Source organism: Malaya genurostris, chromosome 2, assembly GCF_030247185.1.
Source record: "Malaya genurostris strain Urasoe2022 chromosome 2, Malgen_1.1, whole genome shotgun sequence".
In the NCBI taxonomy this organism is placed as follows: domain Eukaryota; kingdom Metazoa; phylum Arthropoda; class Insecta; order Diptera; family Culicidae; genus Malaya; species Malaya genurostris.
Genome location: NC_080571.1, coordinates 105,894,475 through 105,919,009, shown reverse-complemented (window position 1 = coordinate 105,919,009; position 24,535 = coordinate 105,894,475). Strand labels below are relative to the sequence as shown.

At 38.4% G+C, this 24,535-nt stretch overlaps 1 protein-coding gene across 4 annotated transcripts in view; it reads right to left on the bottom strand.

Moving 5' to 3' along the window:
* The window catches only part of LOC131432719 (choline-phosphate cytidylyltransferase B-like), an 83,166-nt gene that overhangs the window by 31,664 nt on the left and 26,967 nt on the right, over nucleotides 1-24,535 (bottom strand). For all 4 annotated transcript variants that reach the window (XM_058599186.1, XM_058599187.1, XM_058599185.1 and 1 more), the window contains exon 3: nucleotides 17,817-17,902. In XM_058599186.1, coding sequence (XP_058455169.1) covers nucleotides 17,817-17,902 — 86 coding nt within the window. The remainder of the gene's footprint in view (nucleotides 1-17,816; nucleotides 17,903-24,535) is intronic.

Below are 24,535 nucleotides of genomic sequence, written 5' to 3'. Positions count from 1 at the left end.
AGCATAACCTTGATGAAATTGGCCACATCCGAAAAAATAGGCCAAGAAAAAATTGCGGAATCGCTTTGTTTGGCCGTTTACTGATAATGACAACCGATTAGAGTAGTTTTGAGGCGGATTTAGAATTTTTTACGTGTTTTGTTTGGTCCTCTAAGAGATGGCATAAAATTTTTAACACACTTTACCCTATAATTCCGGAACCGGAAGTCGGATCCGGATGAAATTTAGGAATTCCGTATGTAACCACAGGATTTTTCATTTGAAACTAAGTTTTTGAAAATCGGTCAAACCATCGCTGAGAAAAGTGAGTGAGATCCATTTGGGAGAACATGACCACTTTTTACAAAGCCTCTGAAGTCGAAACCCGGGAACCAAAATCAGTATGTTTTGCCATCTACTGACTATCAAACAGGACAGTTTTAAAGCTAGTTTAAGTTTTTTTTAAGTCGGATCGGATCCAGACAAATTTAGAAGTTTCGTATAGGACCATAGGACCATTAATTTGCATTTAAGTTTCTAAAAATTTATCAAGCCACATCTGAGAAAAATTAGTACGCATATTTCATTTTTTGAGTATTTTACCACATAACCCCGGAACCGGAAGTCACATCCAAACAAAATTCAGGTATTTTGTATTGAAAACAAGACCTTCCATTTGAATTTAAGTTTGTGAAAATCGGTTTGGTCATTTCCGAGAAAAGTTTTTGTTCGGCATGCAAAACAATCTTCACAGTGTTCTCGTTAGCTAGCTGCTCAGATCAACTAACAAATGATAATATAACTAACTAACAGTAGAGCAACGACATGAGTGGTTTACCTTTTCTAAATATACTCTAAAAATATACTAACTACAAGACCTTAATTATTTTTAGAGTATATTTAGAAAAGGTAAACCACTCATGTCGTTGCTCTACTGTTAGTTAGTTATATTATCATTTGTTAGTTGATCTGAGCAGCTAGCTAACGAGAACACTGTGAAGATTGTTTTGCATGCCGAACAAAAACCAATTTACGTTCGGCAAGTAGCAGAAACTTTATGTCTGCTTAGCGGTTTATGTTAAACTGCTTGGTAGCATAACAGTTCAACATAAACTGTTATGCACTGACGAGTCGAAGACGAAACATGAAGTGTAAAATACCCACGGAATATTAATTCCGTATTTAAAAAGTTCAATTTAATATATATTGTTTTGAATTAAATGTGAATGAATTCCAAACGCCTTCTTCATTTGTTGAAAATATTCTATCGCCAACTCTCGGGATCGATTGATCCCTGGCTGTTCGAAGACACACCATATCACGTTAGATCAGGTAGGACATGCGGTAAAGAGGAGACCGCAAACGAGACACTTTCTGTGCCAATATTTGGCCCTTTCCATCATCACGATGACTGTGCTTACTTCTTGTCATCAGAGCTAGCTATAGCATAGCATGATAAAAACCAAAATTAGCTCGATGATGGGACATCATCGTTCCAAGAAAACCGATCGGGTTGTAAAGTAATCCGCCATCGGTTTTCGATAGCCAAACTAAAGTGATGAGAAGTGCAATTACTCGTCATCAGACAGGCAGTCTATTGGTAGGTCTGGAAATTTACTGTATAATTTACCAACTGCCGAAGATTGGACCGAGCAGTCATTTTTGCAGAAGCAATTATATAGTGGAGTGATTCGCCACGATTCAATGGCTTCGGAGTAACTGTGCGGCCTGGTCCGTCTTCCTCCAGCCGTCGGCGTTCGGGCAGGTGATGTGATTATATTTTCCCCTTCGTGGCGTCATTGACTTGATGCCAGGTTGCCGATTTTGCCATATTTTTATTGGTATTCTTTGGCACTTTTCGATTAAAAATAGAGCTTGTGTTTGACCGGCAGCAGTTGCAGTTTTAATGGAAGCGTGTTTTCGTGGTACTACTGTGAAAGATCTAGATGTCTGCCCAGAGTTAGTGCTTGAACAACTTTTCCGAAATAGAGTTAACTTTACTTCTGGGTAGTGGTAAAGTAAAAAAAAATTAAACGTGAAAAAAATCACCACGGCTCTTTTTCCTATAAAATATGGACCAGAAAAATTTCCTGATCTTGAAAGCATGGCTAGGAATCGTACTCAGATAAGCCTAATGAAAATCGATCATCTAAATCATCACACTAAGCCCGTATACATATAACAGTAAACGTTAGAATGATCCCGCGAATATTATTTGGAATTACCACTATCATCTGTCGCATCTCATCGACAATTTTTATTTCTTTCGAATATCGAGGCATCATCATTCTAGCACCTTCCTGTCAACTTGCAAACCCGGCCAGATATCCACAAGACATTTGTGAGCCATACTGAAAATGTGGATTTTGACCGCAAGAGAAAATTTCTTACAAAATAATCAGTTTTTGAACCGCTTCACCGACGACAATCATTTAAAAATTTTCTGGAGTAGCATTCCGTTCTGTACGCAAATAAGTTTTTCGGACAGAAAACAAGCTGTCATCCAACATGACAAATGTTTCAGCGTTTTTGGTAAGGTTTGTTCAGTATTCGTTTTATGTACAGATCTACTCGCGAAGTTCTTTTCAAAGTATAAGTGAACTGGAGTTTTTTTATTATTAAATATTTTTTTTGCCCACCACACTCCCCCACACCAAAAAGCTTCATTTTGGAGCCCCCTGGTAGTGGACGCAACTAGTCTCAGCGGAAAACAAGAAACAAATAAACACTGGCAATAATAATATTATAAATACAAATTTAGTTTTGATACAAAGTCCGCTGAGATTCTATTTATACATGGGTTGATGTGCAATTTATTATTAACATAAAGTGGAGTCCCAGTGGAAAAGATTTCTTTTCAAGGGATCCACAATTTAATTATTACGCTATGTTGGAAAGAAAGTACAAATATATTAGGAAATTAGTTATTAATTTGAAATACTGTTGACGATAAATACATTACATTATAAAACAAAAAACTACATAGCTAAATATCTCGTTCAGTCTGTGCTTAAAATGGTACTTTAGTCTAGCCGCAAATGTGGCACGATTGTTTATTCCTCGTATATCAGGCGGAAGTGCATTATATTTAGTTGGACCAACAAAAAGGATCCGTCTTTGACCAAGGCTTATAACTGCTCGAACACGAAACAAATTAGTTAGTTAGTTAGTTTTCTTTATTAAAGAGCTATTTACTTTCAGCCAGTGGCTGGTTCGTCTCTCGAAACAAATTGTTACTACGGCGTGTTGTTCTAGAATGGGATATAGTTGGGAACTGTAGGTTATGGTGAACTGTGGAGTTATGCTAATTATCATGGATGAATATAAGTATGTTATTGGTAAAACGTTATGGTTTTTGTCAGAGTATAACAATAGGCTCGGGAATAGTAAGGGTCTATTGAAAATGATTTTTAGGCATCTGTTTTGTAGAGTTTGGAGTTTCTTCAGATAAGAACTAGCGGCTCGCCCCCACACCGATACCAAGTAGTTGAGCTGTGAATAGATGTAAGCAAAATAAAAATTTAACAGAGCACGCTGGGGAACAAAGGACTTGACTCTCCATAAAATACCGCAGTACGACGCCACGTGCTTGGCAACAAACTTTATGTGGTGAGCCCAGGTTAATGTGGGATCGAAATATATGCCCAGATACATGAAATAGTCAACTTTCTCAATAATATTGTGTCCGAGCTGGGGATGATTATGCGTTGGTATAATTTTCCTTATGGAACGGAAAATCATATACGTAGTCTTTGTGGTATTTAATGATAATAAGTTCGCTTTGAAATATTGATCAAGAGTTCTTAAATCACTTCCCATTGAGTTAATAATAGCATTGATGTCACTGTCAGGATAGAACAGAGCTGTGTCGTCGGCGAATAGTCGTGGAGTTCCTTTAAGATGTAAATTACCTATATCATTAATATATAAAAGAAACAATAGTGGTGCAATATTACTTCCTTGTGGAACACCAATGTTTATTGGAGCAAGGTTGCTACTGTCACTTTCGATGGATACAAATTGTTTTCTATGAGTCAAGTAACTACGGATAATTGAATTAGCAATGCCCCTGATCCCATAGCAATCGAGTTTGTCCAGAAGTATACTATGATCTAATGTGTCAAAAGCTTTTTTAAGGTCTAAAAATAATGCACCAACTATATTTTTACTATCGATCTCGCTTATAATTTCGTCAACTAATTCAATTATACCGGTATGTGTGCTAGAACCTTGTCTGAAGCCATATTGGAATTTAAAAAGGATATTATGCTTACTTAGGCATTCGATAAGTCTAATGACTAGAAGTTTTTCAAATATTGAATACGGACAATGTAGATATAGGACGGTAATTATTACAATCACAACGGTCACCCGATTTGAACACAGGAATAACTTTAGCCATCTTGAGGCAATCAGGGTAGTAACCGGTCTGAATAATTACGTTAAAGCACTGAGAGAGTATTTTAGCGAATGCAAATGAATTATGTTTTAGTACACTGACAGAGACGTTATCAGAGCCATTACTCTTCTTATTATCCAAACCTTGTATTAACAGTATCACTTCATTTACAGATGAAGGACGTAGAAAAATAGAATCACAAACACGACGAACGTTGCTTATTGGACAAAAAGATGAGTTTACAGGAATAGCTTTAGCTTATTCGTTACCGATATTTGAAAAGAATTTGTTGAAAATATCACAAACTTCCTTGTTGTTATTATTGTTGTTGCCCCTATCGATCAACCGTATCTTATCCTTTTCTTTTGTTAGTCCGAACGTAGATTTAAGATTTGTCCAAAATTTCGAATGAGGTACGTTAGTGAGAAGGTTTTCGTAATAATTTTTTTTATTCGCCTTTTTCATGGAATCGACCTTTTTAGAGATATGTGATAGCATTTGTTTGAGATGCTGATCGTGGGGTTCTTTATTAAAGATCTACTCGTTTCAATAGAAATGGAAGTAATCAAATTCGCTGAGGATGTTGAAGATACGCGTTTGAAGAATCTGTTAGAAGTTGTATACACTCGCAACCTCAGAAAATGTATAGAAAAGAGTATACTTTGTATGTCTTCGAGAATAATATAAGAAGCACAAATTCGTCATCACTAGTTTTATCGGTATCACTACACGGTGAATATCCTATAAAGTTGGCGTATTAGAAAAGTCGCATCAGGGATCGTCAACTGTGCAGCAAAGTTTTGAGGTGCGTTGAAGCCAACTTCAGTCTTTCGATCCACGGTATGGTCAGACTCCTGTTTGTCGTTAAGTTAACAAAGAATGGCATGACTTGGCAAGCGATTTGTAGCTGTTGTCGGAAAAAGGAACCATTGGTCACATCCTAGACAATGCTATCGCTAGTTTAATTCGAAGAATACCTGAAGAAGTGTGTATTGTCGTTCATTCCGCGATTAGATCACTTCAGGATAACTCTGGAGATCAGTTTTGTTCCCAACCTAATCTTCTAATGCTGCAACTTTGAAGTTTTATTCAAAGTACTGTAAAGTAGCCATTAATGAACTTTGGAAACGTATTAAAAACAAATCACAGCTTTTTTGCACGCCAATTTACTTTTTGGCAGCCTTTAAATCGGGTTGATCACTGACAGGAAAAGATGTGGTCTGTTAGATACGTCACATACATGATTATATCTCCGAAACCGGACGTGTTCGCCATATGCTTTTCGAACTTGATCAATATCCAATAATAGTCTCGTCAAAAAGAATCTAAGATTGTTGAAAACGGTTCAGCCATATTCAAGATAATTGAGCTAATACTCCAATGATTGTTGGGTGGCAAAATGAGCCCTTCGTTATTCAGCTTGTACATCAGTGATATATGTAGCTTTAATAATATTAAATATTGTGCCTATAGTACTTTTGGTTCATGACAAACATACTCTAGTGCAGGGGTTCCCAAACTGGTCGATATAGATCCCTTGGGGTCGATATTCTTTTTGCGGGGGTCGACGTAAACGAAAACTGACTATGGGGGTCGACGAGGTCTAGAAATCGACCCTCTATTGTTTGACATAAGTTGTTATTTGAAATATTTACGCTAAAAAAGTTATGTTTATTTTACTATCTGCAGAAATTGGTAACTATTTTACATCGATATAAAAAAGCAAGAAATTGAATTTTTAAAGGAATTTGTTGACTGAAGCCTAATTTTATTTTAGCAAACGGGTCCATGACCTAAATAGTTTGGGAACCCCTGCTCTAGTGCAACGTAGCATACAGTTCTGAACTTCAACCTTTAGCAACATCAACTTTTGGGCAAAATTAAATTCGGTTCGTAGCACCTAAAACATCAGTTGAACCACTGATTTACTGTTCCATGTCGTAAAAGACCACTAAAACGGGAGCTCGCAAGTCAAGGTGTATTTCTGTGCCGATAACTGAATGACTTCAGGAGCCTAAAAAAGGCAGTCGTAAACGCAACATTTGTGGGCTTTGGCCCTTGCGGAGCTGAAAACTGCGTGTCATAGTTAGACTGACTAATTGAATATATGTCTATTTTCGGTATATTCTCCGTATAACTGGTCGTCGCCGGGCGATGACTTCATATTCTTCATATTATATGAGCTCCAGTGGAACTAAAGCCATCAATAGCAAATTGATTTCTATTTATTTGCTCTCATACAATACTTCGTTGTTTATAGTGTTAGTTCATCACGCTGCCAAGCGAAGTGTGATATCTTACATAATTGTTCTTATCTGGGCCGTTTGTTGGTTCTGCAAAGCAAAAAACTTTTGGTAAGTCTTGTTGAGAAGGCTGCAGATGCTCCCTTCCATGTTCATTTTATCCTTCCCTTCCCATCAGGAAAATGATCAGAAGCCACGACAAGTCTCAAATTTCCAAAGAACTAGCAATTCCGGAGCATACAGTTCTGAATTTCAACCTGTATGGTTCAGTAACGTCAACTTTCGGGCAAAATTAAATTACTAATAGTCATTGGCATCAAAAGTTCATCATTTCTGAACAACAGGAAGCATATTTTCAATTATTGCATAATCACGGAGTTCACTTCTACCATACTTAGCAAACGAATGATTCCGAAAGAATTATCATGCCGCCGAAATTCTTTCGTCATTTTCAGTTGATTTACATCCGTTTCAACCAACTTCAGTAATCAACCAAACAGGTTACGAGAAAACCTCAACACATTTTTTAGATGATGACAACGAATTTCGCTCAAAGGTTGAAGAACGGAAAAAATGAAGGAAAAAACATCAAACCGGCTAGCTCATTCGATTTCGTAATCCTCGCGCACTGGTTCGCGTATAAACGAAAAATAGAACGCAAGCCCAGCCTGAGCATGTGTTGGTGTGTTTGGCTCAACAATTAGACCACTTCAAAAGTTCCACGTTGTTCGGACCATGATGCGTCAGCGCAGTCGTGCAACAACAATTATCGCGTGTTGCTTTCTACGGTGTTTTTTTTTCGCAACAGCGCAAAGCGGCAAACGTCGCTTCTTCTCCGACGAACTGATTCAGAAACAGTTTTTGTTAAGCGAAGCTGGTCACTGTGGCTATTACCTAACACCAAATCCGCACGCAGTGATTAAATATACGAACTACGCAAAGCAAGCGAAAGTGCATCTTCAACCAGGCCTTCATTTGCAAATTTCCACTCTCCGGATCACGCTACTCTACATAATAGCAGGACTACACGTCATCAAACAGGTCGTAGTCACCGTGATCAATGTCAAGATCATCCAATTCCAGCCGTTCGCCTGTCTCCGTGTCCCCCAGGTGGGTTGATCTACCAATCATAATAACCGGTCTATGGCTCAGCGAAAAGCACATGGCCAGTGACGTCACTGACTGACTTTCGCGGAATTCCGTCGATTCATCGTGCTCGCTCTGCTAGCAAAACGAGTTGATAACACCAACACCAATGTTCCATGTGCAACTTCGGTTACTTGTGGTCGTAGCAAAAATGATACCATAAGCAAATAATCAATTCATCATTCGGTCGGCTCACTCGACGACCGATCGGCTGATCCCAGGTGAAATCGAAATCCTAGGATGATTCTTCGAGGAACGGCAGTGAGTGCATGTTTACATTTTACATTAATTCTACCGCCGTCCGGTCATCGATGGTGCTAACTATCAACTACTAGAGTAGTAAAACATCTATTAACTCGAACGACTCATACGCAGTTGGCAACGACAAACTGAGTGGGTTCAAAGTGCGGCATACTTTTGTTCGTAATTAGAAATGCTATATCGAGCGGTTAAGCAGGCTGCGCCAATCTACGACTGCAACGACGCGGAAGTAATGGCTTAACTCGCATGCTTACAAACGTCGTTTTATAAAAGGGAGGAAACTAGAACAACAAGCTGATCGTTTGTCGGGTATCCGCTTTTTCTGTTGTTGATAGGAAAATCACGTGCTCATCGCACACCCGACCCGGATAGTGAAACGTGCTTGCGTAATCCGGTTTTACTTTCGGTTTGCACTCGCGCACACACATTTGATTCTTCGCCTTTTTTTATAGTCCCAACCTTGAAAATATCTAACCAACATTCGCCACGCAGTTTTGACGTTGAGTGATGGAGAGTTTCGTGGCAAAATTATGTCATCGCTAGTTCTTAAAGGATCGATGCAATTGTTTAGTACGATTGTTATCGGATGTGCATCTTTTGATGCTTCCAATTTCACGGCCTAATCCACTATCCGAAACATTTATCCGGTGAGTTTGGGTTTTAAGAATCACTTCCAAACTATTTTTCAAGTTTCTATACAATTCATCGTGCTTCTTTAAAACTGAGCTTTTGAATTTGATGGGAGCTCATTGGGGTCATGGAACTGAAAGCATATTTCTGTAGATGCTAACCTGAAATGATAATTATCATGAATAAGATATTTATAAATTGGGAACATGTACACATTCTTCGGTTGAATTACGATACTCTGTTCATCACCACCCGAGTGATATACGAGTATACGAGATGTCAACGAAGACAGATTTCGTTCATTTTTGAACATCATGTCGAGTAATACACGTTGGTAATGCTAAAAAACACATACTTCCAAGCCTATGCTTACGAAGTCCTTTAATTATCCAATAAACGATGCCAACAAATTCGGTCATTCAACGTTTCTTGTATCTAACGGGTCGTATTTTTTTTTTTTTTTTTTTTTTTTTTTTTGCCCACCACACTCCCCCACACCAAAGAGCTTCAATTTGTGAACCACCCTGGTAGTGGACGCAAACTTATCTCAGCTCAAAAAAAAAATAATAATCTGGCAAAAATACTACTAAAAGAAAGTCTTACGTTACAATACGCTGAGATGTTTGTATTTTCATGATGTGCAATTAAACTTTATTAATTAATATTGCGGAATCCCAGTGGAATTGGTTTCCTTTTAAGGGATCCACAATGATGCAGGCTAACTAAAAAAAAAAAATATACAAGAATGAATTACTGTTGACAGTTTGTAAAACAAGGAAGAAATTAAGGAACTACATTAATTAAATATCTCGTTCAGTCTATGCTTAAAATGATACTTCAGTCTAGCCCCGAATAAGGCACGGCTGGATGTTCTTTGAATGTCAAGTGGAAGTGCGTTATATTTTATTGGACCAACAAAAAGAATCCTTCTTTGACCAATGTTTGTGACTGCTCGAACGCGAAGCAGGTTGTTACTACGACGTGTAGTTCGAGAGTGAGTTAAAGTTGGAAACTGTAAATTATGGTGAGTTGATGTGTTGTGTAGTATATCATGAACGAACAGTAATGTTTGAACATCACATAAGTATGCCAGAGGTAAGATGTTATGGGTATTATCGGAGTATAACAATAAGCTTGAAAACAGTAGGGGTTTATTGAAGATGATTTTGAGACACCTGTTTTGTAGAGTTTGAATTTTTTTTAGATGAGAGCCAGCGGCGCGACCCCACACCGACACCAAATAAGTGAGCTGTGAATGGATGTAAGCAAAATAAAAGTTTAGAAGTGCACGCTTAGGAACATATGACTTGACCCTCCACAAAATACCGCAGTAGGAAGCCACATGTTTTTCAATAGATTTAATATGGTGAATCCAGGTTAACGTGGGGTCAAAATATACACCCAAATATTTGAAACAGTCCACATTTTCAATAATATAATGTCCCAATTTAGGATGACGATGGATTGGTATTATTTTCCTTATGGACCGGAAAATCATATATTTAGTTTTTATAAGATTTAAGGATAATAAATTTGCACTAAAATATTGATCTAAAATACTTAAATCGCTCTCCATTGAGTTTATAATAGCATTGATGTCATTGTTAGGATAAAATAGAGCTGTGTCGTCGGCAAATAACCGCGGTGTCCCTGTGAGTTGCAGGTTACCTATATCATTAATATACAAAAGAAATAATAGTGGTCCTATATTGCTACCCTGTGGCACTCCAATGTTTATAGCAGCAAGATTGCTACAGTCGCCCTCGATGGACACGAATTGTTTTCTGTTTGTCAAGTAGCTACTGATAATAGAGTTCGCGATGCCCCTGATGCCGTAGCACTGAAGTTTGTCCAAGAGAATAGTGTGATCCAAAGTGTCAAAGGCTTTTTTGAGATCTAAAAATAAGGCACCAATCATGTTTTTTTGGTCAATCTCGCTCATTATATTGTCTACTAATTCTATGATAGCGGTATTTGTGCTAGAACCTTGTCTAAAGCCATACTGAAATTTATAAAGGACACTATGTTTGTTTAAAAATTCGAGGAGTCTATTTACCAATAGTTTTTCAAAGATTTTGTTGAAGACAGACAGAGTCGATATAGGACGATAATTATTACAATCATAACGATCACCAGACTTGTAAACGGGAATAACTTTAGCCACTTTGAGGCAGTCAGGGTAATAGCCAGTCTGAACAATTACATTGAAGCATTGAGAGAGAATTCTAGAAAATATAACAGGGTTAAAATTATTTGAAAGGGCTTTAGCACAAGGCCGTCGAACCGCATCCTAATGACATACTCAGCCAACTGTAAACAACACTATGTGTGCGTTGACTTTCGCCATCATATCCAGCATTCATGACCGTGGAAGATAAGCAGTCCAATAAGCGTTTTGCTTTGTAGAAGGTGGATTCCACACAACTGTTTTCTTTTGTATGGCTTCAGTATACCTCTACTGGTACGGTGGTGATGCTGCTGTTGGAAAAGCAACCTTCCATCTTTTTTCGATCAGTGTCTATTTAACTACATTGACAGCTCTTGTCTATTACCAGTGGCGTAATTTCGTCGCAAGGAGCTCGGTTTGATTTGTAGGAAGAGGCCTTTAGAAAGAACAGAACTCGGTGAACGGATCACTCGATTGCCAATGTAAAAAGTAAGTGCCTGATGAGCAAAAGATAGCCCCTCAGTCCCCGGTAATTACGCCACTGTCTACTACTTGATGACCAAAACAATAGTTTTCACCGCAACTCTACCAATAGTTAGAGGCTGGATTTCCTATTCGGATTCGTTCAATTTAAATATCGTTACCATAGACTTGTGAACCAGTGCGTTGTCTTAGTAAAAAAGTGGTTTTTCTACGACATATGAGGTCGTTTTTCCTTGATTTTTGCATTAAGATAGTCGCTAAAGATTATACCATGTGCATCTCAAAATACTGAATCCTTAACCAGTCAGCTGGGAAGGTGTGCCAATCCACGATTTGGACGTATTTCATCGTCTGCAGTCCACTCGGATCGTTTTGATTCCGCAGTGAAATGATGGAACATGGCCTAATATCAGAGCATTGTTGTTTTTGATGGGCTGTAAGTGAACGCGACACTCACTTTGAAAAGAGTTTTCTCGTAGCATAAATCAAATAAACATAGATTTCCCATTGTACGGAGACACTAACAGCACCTCTAGTGAGAAACGGGTGTACTTTTTTCCATTAGCTACTGTGGTTTTGTTAAATGCGCAGGCAACTTTATGCATGCATTTTAGGAGCATTTACGCACCCATTCTCCACCAGACGGTGCTTTTGCTGTCACGGGTTGCTCAACTACATTAGTATTACACTGGGAAATCTATGTTTATTTGATTTATGCTCGTAGTCAAATGCATAATTGTAAACACACTGCCTACTGATATATTTACGGCCTCAGCTATCTCACGCAGTTTCAATTTTACGATTAGATATATCCTATTTGACGGATTTCCTTTGGCTTTTTCTAGAATAACAACCTCAATTGGACGACCACCACCATTGGGATCTATATGATCACTTTTAAATTCAGCAAACCAATAACAAATGGTTCTTTTCAACGGAGCAGAGTCCGGATAACACTTTTGAAGCCATTGCTGAGCTTGAACAGTTTTTTTGTTTCATTAAGAAGTAATGATAAATTAACACACGAAATTATTTTGAAACCATTGTTTTGAAAATGACTCTTAAATGTCTTTTTTTCTGACTAATCGAAATGTCATAAAATTTTACACATGGCCTTTCGAAAGTTGTCATACAAGTCATACGGGTTTGATAATGAAAGTGCCATTTGTGTACCAGTCACCAGAGATGGCATTTCACCAGAGTTATACACGCTAGAGTCAGATTTTTGCCACACCGAGGATGCAAAAAACGAAGCACCGCACAAAGAGGAAAGCGCACTTCTTCTCAGTGCCGAATAGACAGCATTTGAGTGTGTGCTTGTGGTTAAAGCAGCTGGCGCGAGTGAAACACATTCTCTTCTTATGAATCGCTCACAAGCGCTCTCGTCTAAATGCACCCAAGTGACCACTGGCGCGTGATGGTGAGCGAACACTTCTGTGAACTTCAATTAATAGAGAGTAGATCTGGCCTTGCTATGAAAAATTTGCAAGGAAAACCGAAAATTTTACGATAAATTGTTTTATTTAGCTGATTTTGCGTGTCCACGCTTCATCTACGAAAACCATACAGCAGAGTGCTTACCGGCGTGTACACCTCTGTAAAAGTATCTGCATCCACCTCAGAGGATTTATTAGCTAATGCTCTAGCACTTTGGTGCGATTCAGTGGAAGAGGTAAAAGGAAATAAACAAACGCACGCATGATGCGTGCACACTCTACACAACAGTGGTGTATAAATGTGAAAGAGAAGAGCTCTCGTTGAAGTTGTCAGTGCGAGGGGAGAAATTTTGCTTGCTCTTCGTCACACAGAGGAGATAGACATCTCTGGGACGACTAACTGAGTGATGTGTTAATTTTCGTTCGTTAGAAGGTTTTAGTTGCTGTTCAATTTTTCGTCTAACTTCCGCGTGCAGTTTACGCGGTTCTATATCGTATTCTAGACGTGATAACTCGTTAATAGGGGATAATTTTTTTCTTCTATAAAACAAAGATCTGTCGTGCTTCTTTTTTCTTTCCGTCTTATATATTAAGAGTTCGTATAAAATACTGTTATTGAGAAACCAGTTTTTAACCCTACTGCTTATTATTTACTTCCTACTAGGTGTTGGCGTTTTTTGAACAGTGCTAAAAATCTCATTCCTAAGTTGCTTTTTGTTTCACGACTCATACGACACCATATATTCTGCATTTTTGTTTTTTATTTAGTACACAGGAAGAAATGCGCTCATAAAAAATCATGAAATCAATCGTTTTATTTTCCCATGAAACCATGACAATCGTCCATGACTGTGATACAAAAGATGAGGAGGTTTTATGCCTGCTGGAGAGAGAGAGATTGCTATATTTTATCTCCATCGGACTTTTCCCTGCTTTTCAAATAAATTAACTAAATAAATCAATAAAAATACACCTCAAAGACAGGACTCAAAATTATTCATATCACGAGTAATACTCTTCTCCCATGAAAATTATCCATGACCGGAATTTACCTTACTACCGGAACTTTTTTTCTCGAATAATTGTAAAAACTAAGTAACTAGCCGAAAACCGTGTCGCCGAATGTCATTTGACCGAAAGGGCATAAATATGATAAAATATGATAAAGAAAATGTTATATTAGGATATATTCGGCTCTAGCCGAAGTCATACTGCCCGACGTTTCGACTTTCGACCACCGAGTGGTCGCTTGCATACAAACCTGTAATCACTTCGTTTGCCCTGTCTACTAAAAGTCATGTTTCTTAGTTCGATATGACCGAGTGGAAGTGAGAATGCACACAAGAAAAAGTAATGCTGTGAATGTGCATTCTTCATGTTTTCACTTGCGTACGTTCAAATGTATGTATGTTTGGATGTATGTACGGATATAACATTTTTATGCATTCATTAGCTTTTTTTAAAAAAAATCTCTAAGCAGGTAATATTTATAAAAATATGAGCAATGTGAGAAAGCCATCATTACACCACTAGGTAGATTAAAGCAGGTTTTTTATCTTCACTCTAAATGACAGTTCTAAATTTTATAACCACTTTACCCTGTAACTTCGGAGTAGTCGGTGAAACCAAAAGACCATTCATTTCAGCTTAAGTTCGGTTCGTTTAACCAGCAACTACAATTTAAAAAAGTTTTGAACCATATTTAGAATAGTATTTCCATATTTAGAATAGTATTTCCTGAAATTTTGACCACACTTTATTCTGTAGTTCTGAAACCGGCAGTCGGATCAGGATGAAATTCAATACCAATATATGGAACCGTAAGACCTTTCACTTGAGCCTCACTTTTGTGATAATCGGTTTGGGCGTCTCTGAGAAAATGAAGTGAGTTACATTTTAGAGTTTTTGATCACTATTTCCGCTACTCCCACAACCTGAAACTGGGCACCGATATTTCCGAAATAAATTTTTGTTTACTATCAACTAACAATACACGCACAATACAAGAATAATATAATTAGTTCTAAGAACTTTATTCGTTTTACGGTGCCATGTATATAGCCAAACTTTAGAAATTATGTTTTCCCTTTATTACACTGAACTGCCTCCCAGATTTCGATTCAAAAGTCGGTTTTCACAGTGATTGTATATCCGTTTTTTATGAAAAAAGCAAAAGGGGAAATGATTTTAATTGAAGAGTTAATATTTAAGACGTACTATTTCATTATTTAAAATGAATTTCAAAACGATATTAAGACAATTTAATGATTCGGTAAAATCATCTTCTCTGCGAAAATACATCCTGCAAAATGACGAAATGACACTGTTCTGACTTAAATGAAGCATGTCTGATAGAAAAACAATCCTGATTTCGTTTAGCGCACTGTCAAGCATCCTGGTAAAGTAAATGTATGTAGTAATGTAACACATGGATCAATAAGTCCCGAGACTCAAGCAGAGATGGCGCTCGTAGTAAACCAGTAACCACGTCTTTCTAGAGTACTAACCTTTGCTTGAAACGGGTCAAAATTTTAAGTCGATCCGACCAGAAACAGCTGAGTTATCGAGGTTGGAGTAAAGTCGTTTTGTAGTTTGTTTAAAAAATGGAAAAAAACGAGTTTCATGTTTTGATAAAACATTGTTTTTAATGGGTAAAAACACCGTGCAAGCGAAACAATGGATTGAAAAATGTTATCCGGACTCTTGTCCATCAAAAGCAACGATTTGTCGGTGGTTCGCTTAGTTTAAACGTGGTCGTACCGACACAAATGAATTTCATGAAAAATTGAACATGAAAAAGGTTTTTTACAAGTGGATGCCGCGATTGAGACAATGCACCCTGCCACAAGTCGATGAAAACAATGGCGAAATTGAACGAATTGGGCTTTGATCTGCTTCCCCACCCCCCATACTTGCCAGATTTAGCCCCCAGTGACTACTGGCTCTTTGCTGATCTTAAAAAAATGCTCCAGGGAAAAAGATTTGGCTCAAATGAGGAGGTCATCGCTGAAACTGAAGCTTATTTTGAAGCGCAAGATAAATTTTTTCATAAACATGGTATTGAAAAATTGGAAAAACGTTGGAACCATTGTATCACCCTAAAGGGTGATTATGTTGATGAATAAAAAAAAATTTTGCAAAAAAAAATGTTGTTTCCATTGTTAGTCTCGGGACTTATTGATCCATGTGTTACGAAGGAGCATCTCAGAGCGTGAATTTGATTGCGAGAAGCTTTTCACACAAGAAATCACTTGAAATTTACAAACGAAACCTTTTGACGTCGACCGACATGATGTTTATACTTGATAAAAGAAATAAATGCATTGAAGCCGCCTCTTTTTCCAATATTTGAAAGTTTCTTGTTGGCACATCTGCTTCAACATAACGTGTCCTATTTTACAAATATAAGAAAAAAATGTGTTAGTGTCAGTTGTTACACTTTTGTCTTTGGTAAATTCAATTGTTTTGCAATCCTTATAAAATTGAACGTATATAACACTATTCGATTTATTTAGTTGTAGCAAATGCACCTGTTTAAATCGTGGTGCATTTACTGCTTAAGCAAGGATTCATTTTTGCACCGAAGGTCGAGTGCTAACTCATTCAAAGTCAACAGCGATGAAATTTGAGTTCCTTATTTATTACTGTCTGACTGAAGTAATTATCGTCGAACCTTGAAGGAAGAAACCTTGATTTGACCGCCACCGCAAACCTTATCGAAAATGTCATGCAGAGTAAACTTGTGGGAAAGCCAGCTAACAATTTGAAGCAACTATCTCGGGAAATTCGAAAGGTTATGGTAATGATTTCACTGTTTACTACATGATTGCGCGAGTGCCTGAAGAAATGTATACAACATTCAATGACGCTCACAAAGATCCAGTGAAATTTCTGCCTGATTTGGTTAGCAGCCACTACAGTCGGAAGCTGTAGCAGTGATACAGTTGACCGAAATCTGGGTTTATTATATCCAATCATTTCACTTTCACTATTTCTGAAAAAAAACAACAACAAACTGAGACAGCCGATTTACAACAACTTTACATGAACCACATTCTTGTTCGGTGTATCAATTTTCCTTTGCATCACAGTTAAATAATACACCTGACATCAAGATAGACTGGGATTGTGAGCGTGTTGGGGCCAGACAGAAGAATATTTAGTAAACAGCGAATTCAAAAATAGAAACAATCATCAAGCGCAGCTACACCGGGTGCACCCAAAATTCGTCCACCATGTTTATCAAAACAAACCTTTGAAAGACCGAATATTAATGATTATGATGATTGCGCAAGCTAACATCGATGTGCAGTAGTAGTGTTAGTGGATTTTTTTTAAATGCAACGAAATCAGGCCAGCTTTAACAAGACTTCGACCGCAATTTTGTCAATACCTGTGAGTCATCAACGATAATGAGATGGCCTCGCCAAACCGACGTGTAAATCTACATCTTATCAAAAAACATAAGAAATTCCTATAAAAAAGCGTCCGCTTGGTGGCACGCCACTGATATTCCTTCCACAACACGAAGCCAAACTGACGTCAGGTATGGTGTGATTCCGGAGCAGCACCAAATTTGCGCCCGGGGAAAAACGCACAATGCAACACGGGCGGATGTTTTGATTACTCTAACATTCGGAGATTGTGACGCAGGAAAGTTCGAGCACTATTCAAGGTCACATTCGTTATCGGCGCGCCACTGTTGGTCGTCTGTTTTGTGAGGTTATGGCTACTGTCATTTGATTATCATTATGGCAATTCTATTAGAGCGATTACAATACACTGGAACTATTTTTAGCATAACTGCCATTTTCGCAGAACAGTTAAAAGGGAAAATAGATTGAAAGTTATTTCCTATCATTCCATCGCTGAACACCGTTTCCTGACCGTGGAACGAACAGTCAATGGATGTACGAATGAAACAACGCTTCTCAATTAGTCTTTTCCATACGTCAGTTGGAAGAGTTATCAATTTAAAATAACATCATGACGGATTTCCTCTTCTGGTGGGGACATTTGTCATTTTTCGTCTTCATATTCTAGTAATGAAGCAATATATAAAGACTACTTACGACCGGTGGGCTATGCTCGACACCACTTCCTAGTTGACTGGATAAACTGGAAAGCGTCGGTTTCGTAGATGTTGATGGTTGGGAATCTGTAATAGAAGAAAATATTTAAAATTTGGTTCTTGAACACAAGTGATTGTTTTCCTGGAAAAGTAAGCTATCGGAAATCGAAATCATTCCAGGAACAAAATCCAGTAAAGACTGTTTTTGAAAAAATGCACTTTCTTTCGAGTATAACTTTGTATTGGACGAGTAAAAATTAATCAAATTCGGGAAGTCCCGCTTTGATGTTCAGAAGAAGTTTCGAAAGAAGAAGATGGAATAATTTGCCAAAAAGCACTTGAAGTGACAAGGAATGTGTAGGTGCGGTAAATCCTGCAGGCGGTACATAACCACCGGCCCCCTCAACAGATATGTATGTTAAGAAAAATGCCTTTCTCATGTTCCACGAAGATGACGCTCTATTTTGGTAGGGCTGGCATCGGGCCATTATACGACACCGGTGATTCGATACCGAATGAAACAAATCCACCAAAATCGCCAGAGCATTACTCAATACAAAATTTCTGAGCGATTCTAGAGGGAAAGCTTCAGGAATCAGGGAAAGTCCTTCAAAACGACAAAGATTTGACGAGAGAGTGGATGAAAGTGTGTAAGAAAGAGGGCACAAGTGCTGCACAGAATTTGATGAATAGTGTGAAGTCCAAGGTGCGGACATTAACCCGGAAGAAGGTTAAATAAGTCAACTTTGCTAAAACATAGCTAATATATATTTTTTTATTCTCTGAGAATTTCAAATATATCCGACATAAACTGAATTTTCGGTGATCTATTTTGTCTGTTGCCTTTTTTTAGTACAGTTCTTGAAGTTGAACAATTTCGTCAGTTGAGCAATTTAAGTTTTACTGCCAAGTTGCACTAGCTGTCTAATTCGAACTACTATGCTTTGAACAATATAGAACGAGTCGTTGAAAAATAATTGCAAACAATGCATGGATCAAGCACAATAGGATACTCACTAGGACTAAAGAACCGAAAAATAATCCGTGTGATGTAATGACGAACTAATTTCGATAAAATTGACATATAATACCTAATACCAAATTTTGAGAACAATTCACTTAAGTTCAAGGTTTCGTTTTATAACCTAATTTTAGGTAAAGTGACTCTAAGTAGTTTCCATAAAGCACTTGTAAAAATATACTGAAAGATGAGTTATGTCTACTCAACAGTGAAAATTTTTTTTCAGCTGTTGGGTTCTATTCATTCAATTTCAGGTAGTCCAGTTTATCACATGGCTTACCGTAGTGAACAGCTTTTTGGCAATATTGACATGTGGCCATCTGATTGTCATAGGTAACAAGTGATTTGCACGGGATTCTTGTATCCTGACCGAAAGTTACATGAGAAGGTATAGGCCTCTTCAAGCGCATGCGTAACAAACGTACGTCATTTAGAATACCGGGGAAAAAGTTCTTCCACTTTTCTTTTTCGATAGAGAGAATCTCTCCGTACTGGGACATAGTTTTACGAATATAAGGATCGATGACGCTTACCATCCAACCAACCAGCAACTGCAAACAATGTACAACAAGGCGCATCTACAGCAACTAGCAACGAAATCAACAACAATACAACGGCAATGGATGACGAGACGAACCACGAACAAACTGCCCCTCAATCCTCGAAGGAGGCAAATGGAAGCTCTTCTCCCCCTAGAAAAAGGGTGACAACGAGATCCAATACAAAAAAAAATAGCTAAAAACTCAGATCAATCGGCCACGTAAAGGTTGTACAAGCCTGAATAAAAAATATCTTCTATAAAAAAATAAATTTCAAGTTGAATGCAGTTTAATTTTAATTTTAGCTTGTTGAACGAAATACCCGCTGTCGGTGCGTTTAATAAGTAACTAATATAGCCTACAAATTAAATCTTTTTGAGCCAAATATAAAAGAATTTTACCTTTTTTGCATCGTCGCTTTAAATGACGGTGTGCAATTTTAAACACACTTTACCCTATAAAAGCATGATGAAATTCAATAGCATTCTATGGGACTACGAGATTTGTTAACTAAGCCTAAGTTTGTGAAAATCGGTCAAGCCAACTCCGAGGAAAATGAGTGACAGTGTTTGACACATTCTCACAGACATACACACATACATACACACATACATTGCTCAGCTCAATGAACTGTGTCGAATGGTATAGGACACTAGTCAGTCTTTCAAGTGTTTGTGTAAACTTTCCATATTTTTTTTTACAAGGTGAAATGCATTTACGCACGGAGTGTGGGACTCTCCACAGGACTACCCAACTGTTGATTGGAACTTCCCACTAAAACACCTTGGATCTCCAACCCTACCTCCCCGGCACCACCGCTAGGTATTACTTCGGGGTGGAAGCCTATTGGTGCTCACAGCACCCTCCCCAGATTCATGCAGAATGGGGATCAGAATCCTGCTCTCGAGGGATCGACCAGTTGGATGACGAGGTCGGTCCAGTGATGTCGGCTGGAGGGTAACTTCCGGTTCACCTGCGCCTCGACGACCCAAAACTGATGCTACGCCGCGGAGCTACTCGACTAGTCTCCGCCAAAAGATCTAGTCTACACCGACGGAGGGTTCCCCGACGGAGGGTTCCCCGACGAGGGAAGTCCTCCTGAACCGACGCTTACGGTACGCGTCTACGACCCGACCGAAAGGATGCCTAAATCGATCCAATGATTCCGGTTGGAGCGTGACTTCCGGTTCACTGGCGCTCGGACGATCCTAGCGGTACCACGCGACGATCTACTCATCTAGTCCCCGACAAAGGATCTAGACTACTCCGACGGAGAGTTCCCCGGCGAAGGAGAATCTCCCGACACCGAGTCTCTTACACCACACGGGACACCCGATGGAGTGCCGAGGTCGGTCCCGCGATTCCGGTTGGAGCATGGCTTCCGGTTCGCTGGCGCCTCGACGACTCGAATCGGTGTTGTGGCGGCTACTCGACTAGCCCCCGCCGAAGGATCTAGCCTACACCGACGGAGAGTTCCCCGACGAAGGAGGCCCTCCCGAAACCGACGCTTTCGATACCTGTCAACGCCCGACCGAGAGGATGCCTGGGTCGGTCCAGTGATTCCGGTTGGAGGATAGCTTCCGGTTCACTGGCGCCCCGACGATCCTAGCAGTTTTACGTACTACTCATCTCAACTTTCTATACGGGAAAGGCAATAAGTATACTTTTATAGAATAGAATCGTTATCATGATTTTGTGATAATACTAACAAATTAAATAAAAGGAATAGTAAAAACTAGAAATGATTCCATATGCTACTGACGGTTTATCTATATTAACTTTTCTTGTAATTATTTTAGCGTAATTCTTTATGTGTCCCAAAATTTCTCCTGATAACATGGAAAGATTGGTGAAATTGGTCTTAATGTAAAATAGTAAAAAGAAATGATTGCCAATTACATTACAATAAACTTTCGAACGAAGCACACAACGTGCTTTGTTCAATTCTGTAAAAATCTGTTAATCTGTATCGGGAGATAAAAATTCTGTACTGTAAATCTGTATATGAAAATGATAAGAAATTAAAGCACAACAAAAAGTAACTGTCATTTTCAGATTCGATTTAATGACTTTTTCCTTTTGTTGTGCTTTAATTTCTCATCATTTTCATATACAGATTTACAATACAGAATTTTCATCTCAGATTTACAGATTTTTACAGAATTGAACAAAGCACGTTGTGTGCTTCGTTCGAAAGACGGTGATGTGTTCTTCTTCTATTACAGCACACGTTACACGTTACAGGTTTTACATCGTCATTTTGTGTGACAGTTGTGACAGGCAACCTTTTATATATAACTTTTAGTGGTTGCCAAAAGATGAGATAACTAAATGCTCTCAAGTTCCTATCTCATGTCTAGCCGTGTGCCTACGATAACATTTAGTCAATGGAACGGTGTCGACAGGGTGCGAACTGGGGTACGTGTTTTATTCCATCTGGAATCACTGGAAACTTCTTTAAAGCTTTAAAGCTAACTCAATAAACTCCGGTCACAATATGTAGTACATCTTGTAAAGATGTGGTACATATAGATTTTTGTGTCAAATACAGATTTTTGAAAAAATGACCTGGCAACTCTGTTAGTCGGAGTAGTATTCAATACCGTTTCAATTTTGTGGTGAATGGTGAATGATGAATGTAAAGCAAACTGAATTAGTTGTTGCTTCTTTTTGACATTTCTCTGATGAACGATATTATGATTAAGACCGGGGTAAACTAAATGAGCGTGAAAACAATCTTTCACATTTGCTCAAATGGGTAGATTTGAGCAAATGTCAAAGATTATTTTCACGCTCATTTAGTCTACCCCAGTTTACTAAATTTTTCGGTTTGTTTGCATCTTATTTAACGAGTCAGTCTTATGTCTTATTTGTTCGTTAGTTAGTAATCTATTAAAATTCTGTTCCGGTGTCTACAATGCCATTCAGTGTATCGAAGCTTGTTCAATGGCTTGAAAACACGATTTACTCTGTATACAGAACGTCGACCGAAATTTAGTTGTGTAAACCTTGTGTGTAAACAAACTATGCGGATACATCTTTTTTATTTAGAGAACTTTCAGCGGGACTTGGGATAAGTTAAACAAATATGTCATCTCAGAATTTCAGAAACCTTTGACAAAAAAGTCCCAATGCAAAATTTGAACTAAATCGGATCAAAGGAAGGATCGTTTGGCGGTCAAAGTTTTCCAATATCGAAATAAGCCAAAAGGAACGAATAATGAAATTTCCGATACCGAAAAAGAGAAATGCATGGAACTATTTTAGCCGTATCTTCAAACATTGTCGGAGTAAGGTCACCACAACAATCGTTGTTAACTTTAATGTGTGTTATTTTTGACTATCAGTACAAGGAATTGAATATTTGTTCAAGGATATACCGCGACCAAAAGAAAGTCCATTTTCTTAAACTGAATAAAACTAAGAATTTTATATACGTTCAATTCTACTTTTAGTGCGAAGAAATTGAATTCGCTGAGTAACAAAAACAACAACAATATTTACTAAGTCAAAAAAGAAAACAAAGTACAGCTGTATGTAGATGATTGCGCATTAGAAGTGCGTGTATTAACATACATATATTCGAACGACCATCTCACCGTACGAAAAAATCGAAGAGGAAGTGTGGAATAATTCTTTCTGAATGGCATACGTTTGTTGTGCATGTGCTTAATGAAGCCTATTTCTTCTTATGTGATCTCCGAATAGGACACTTAATTGAATCGCTGGTCGCCTAAGACAATCAACTGGTCACATGTCATTTTTGTCAGAAATAAAAAAAGTGATAAAACATGATTCATTCCATTGGTGCCATGCTTTATCACTCCTATATAAAATTATTGTATTCCTCAAAAAACTATTCTTAGATCCAGCCTTAACCTACAAATTGAAACAGATCGCTACAAATTGAAGAAGCTCGCTATAAATAGAAGAAATTCTTATATCGGTAAAGTCATCTCTAAGAAAACAAAATGAGTTTTGGAGTTTATGACCACTATTTCTTGTATTTCCGAAGACTGATATAGTCGCACTCGATTCGTATGGCCATTTACTAACACGATTCAGCCTAATTTAGAAGATTTTTCACGTTTTTTTCCTTGACGCTCTAATTGACAGGGTGAAAATTCAAGCGCTCTTCAGCCTGTAACTTTGGAAGTGAAAGTCAGATCCAGATTAAATTCAGAAGTTTTGTATTACACCAAGACCGTTCATTAAAAGTTAAGTTTGTGAGAAACAAACCCTGTCGTCTCATTCGTATCCGAGCAGTCGTCCGCGATACACTTGTTTTTTTCTGCTCCGTATCAGGACGGTATTAATTACAAAATCTCGAGTGCGAAGGTGTTTCCCTAGCAAGGGCTAGCGGAAACATTTCTGTTGTGAGATCTTTCTTAGATCTAATAAGTGATCGGCAGTGATACACACCGGCAGCAGACAGTTGTGTGCTTCAGCGTTTCTACCTGTTGCTTCAATAGCATCGGCACCAGCAGTGGTTGATTCATCAAGGTCACGCGAGGGAAACAATCGAAGCGAACTCATCTATCGGCTCAACAAACCATACCGGTGAAGTAGTTTTTTCCTTATTTTTATCTTTCTATTTCTTACTACACTATCTATTTGCTCTATTTATCTTGTTGTTGTGGGAGATATGTCTTCCGATGGGGGGAATCCCGGGGAAGGTGATGATGTACCTGAAGAGGTGGAACATTTAGATGAATACTCTTATGGTGACTCATCTGACATGGATATCCCCGCAACCCCTTTGGAAAAACCACCCCTCCGTCGGAAGGTCTATCAGGATGACGGATCGGATGGCCCGTGGGTGGTATACTTCCGGCCCATAGCTAAATCTCTTAGAGTCCTCAATATAGCTCGAGATCTGACTAAGCACTACCCGGCAGTGAAACACATTGACAAGGTGTCCCCAAATAGACTGCGCGTCGTCGTGACTGATCTGAAACAAGCAAACGATATTGCTAGCAATGAGAACTTCACGAGGGAGTATCGCGTCTACGTACCTTCTCGGATGGTGGAGATCGACGGTGTGGTTCGCGAGGAGAGTTTAACGGTTGAAGATCTTATGAAGGATGGGATTGGCCGCTTCAAGAATGCCGATCTTCAACCAGTGAAGATATTGGAGTGCAAGCAATTGCACTCTAAATC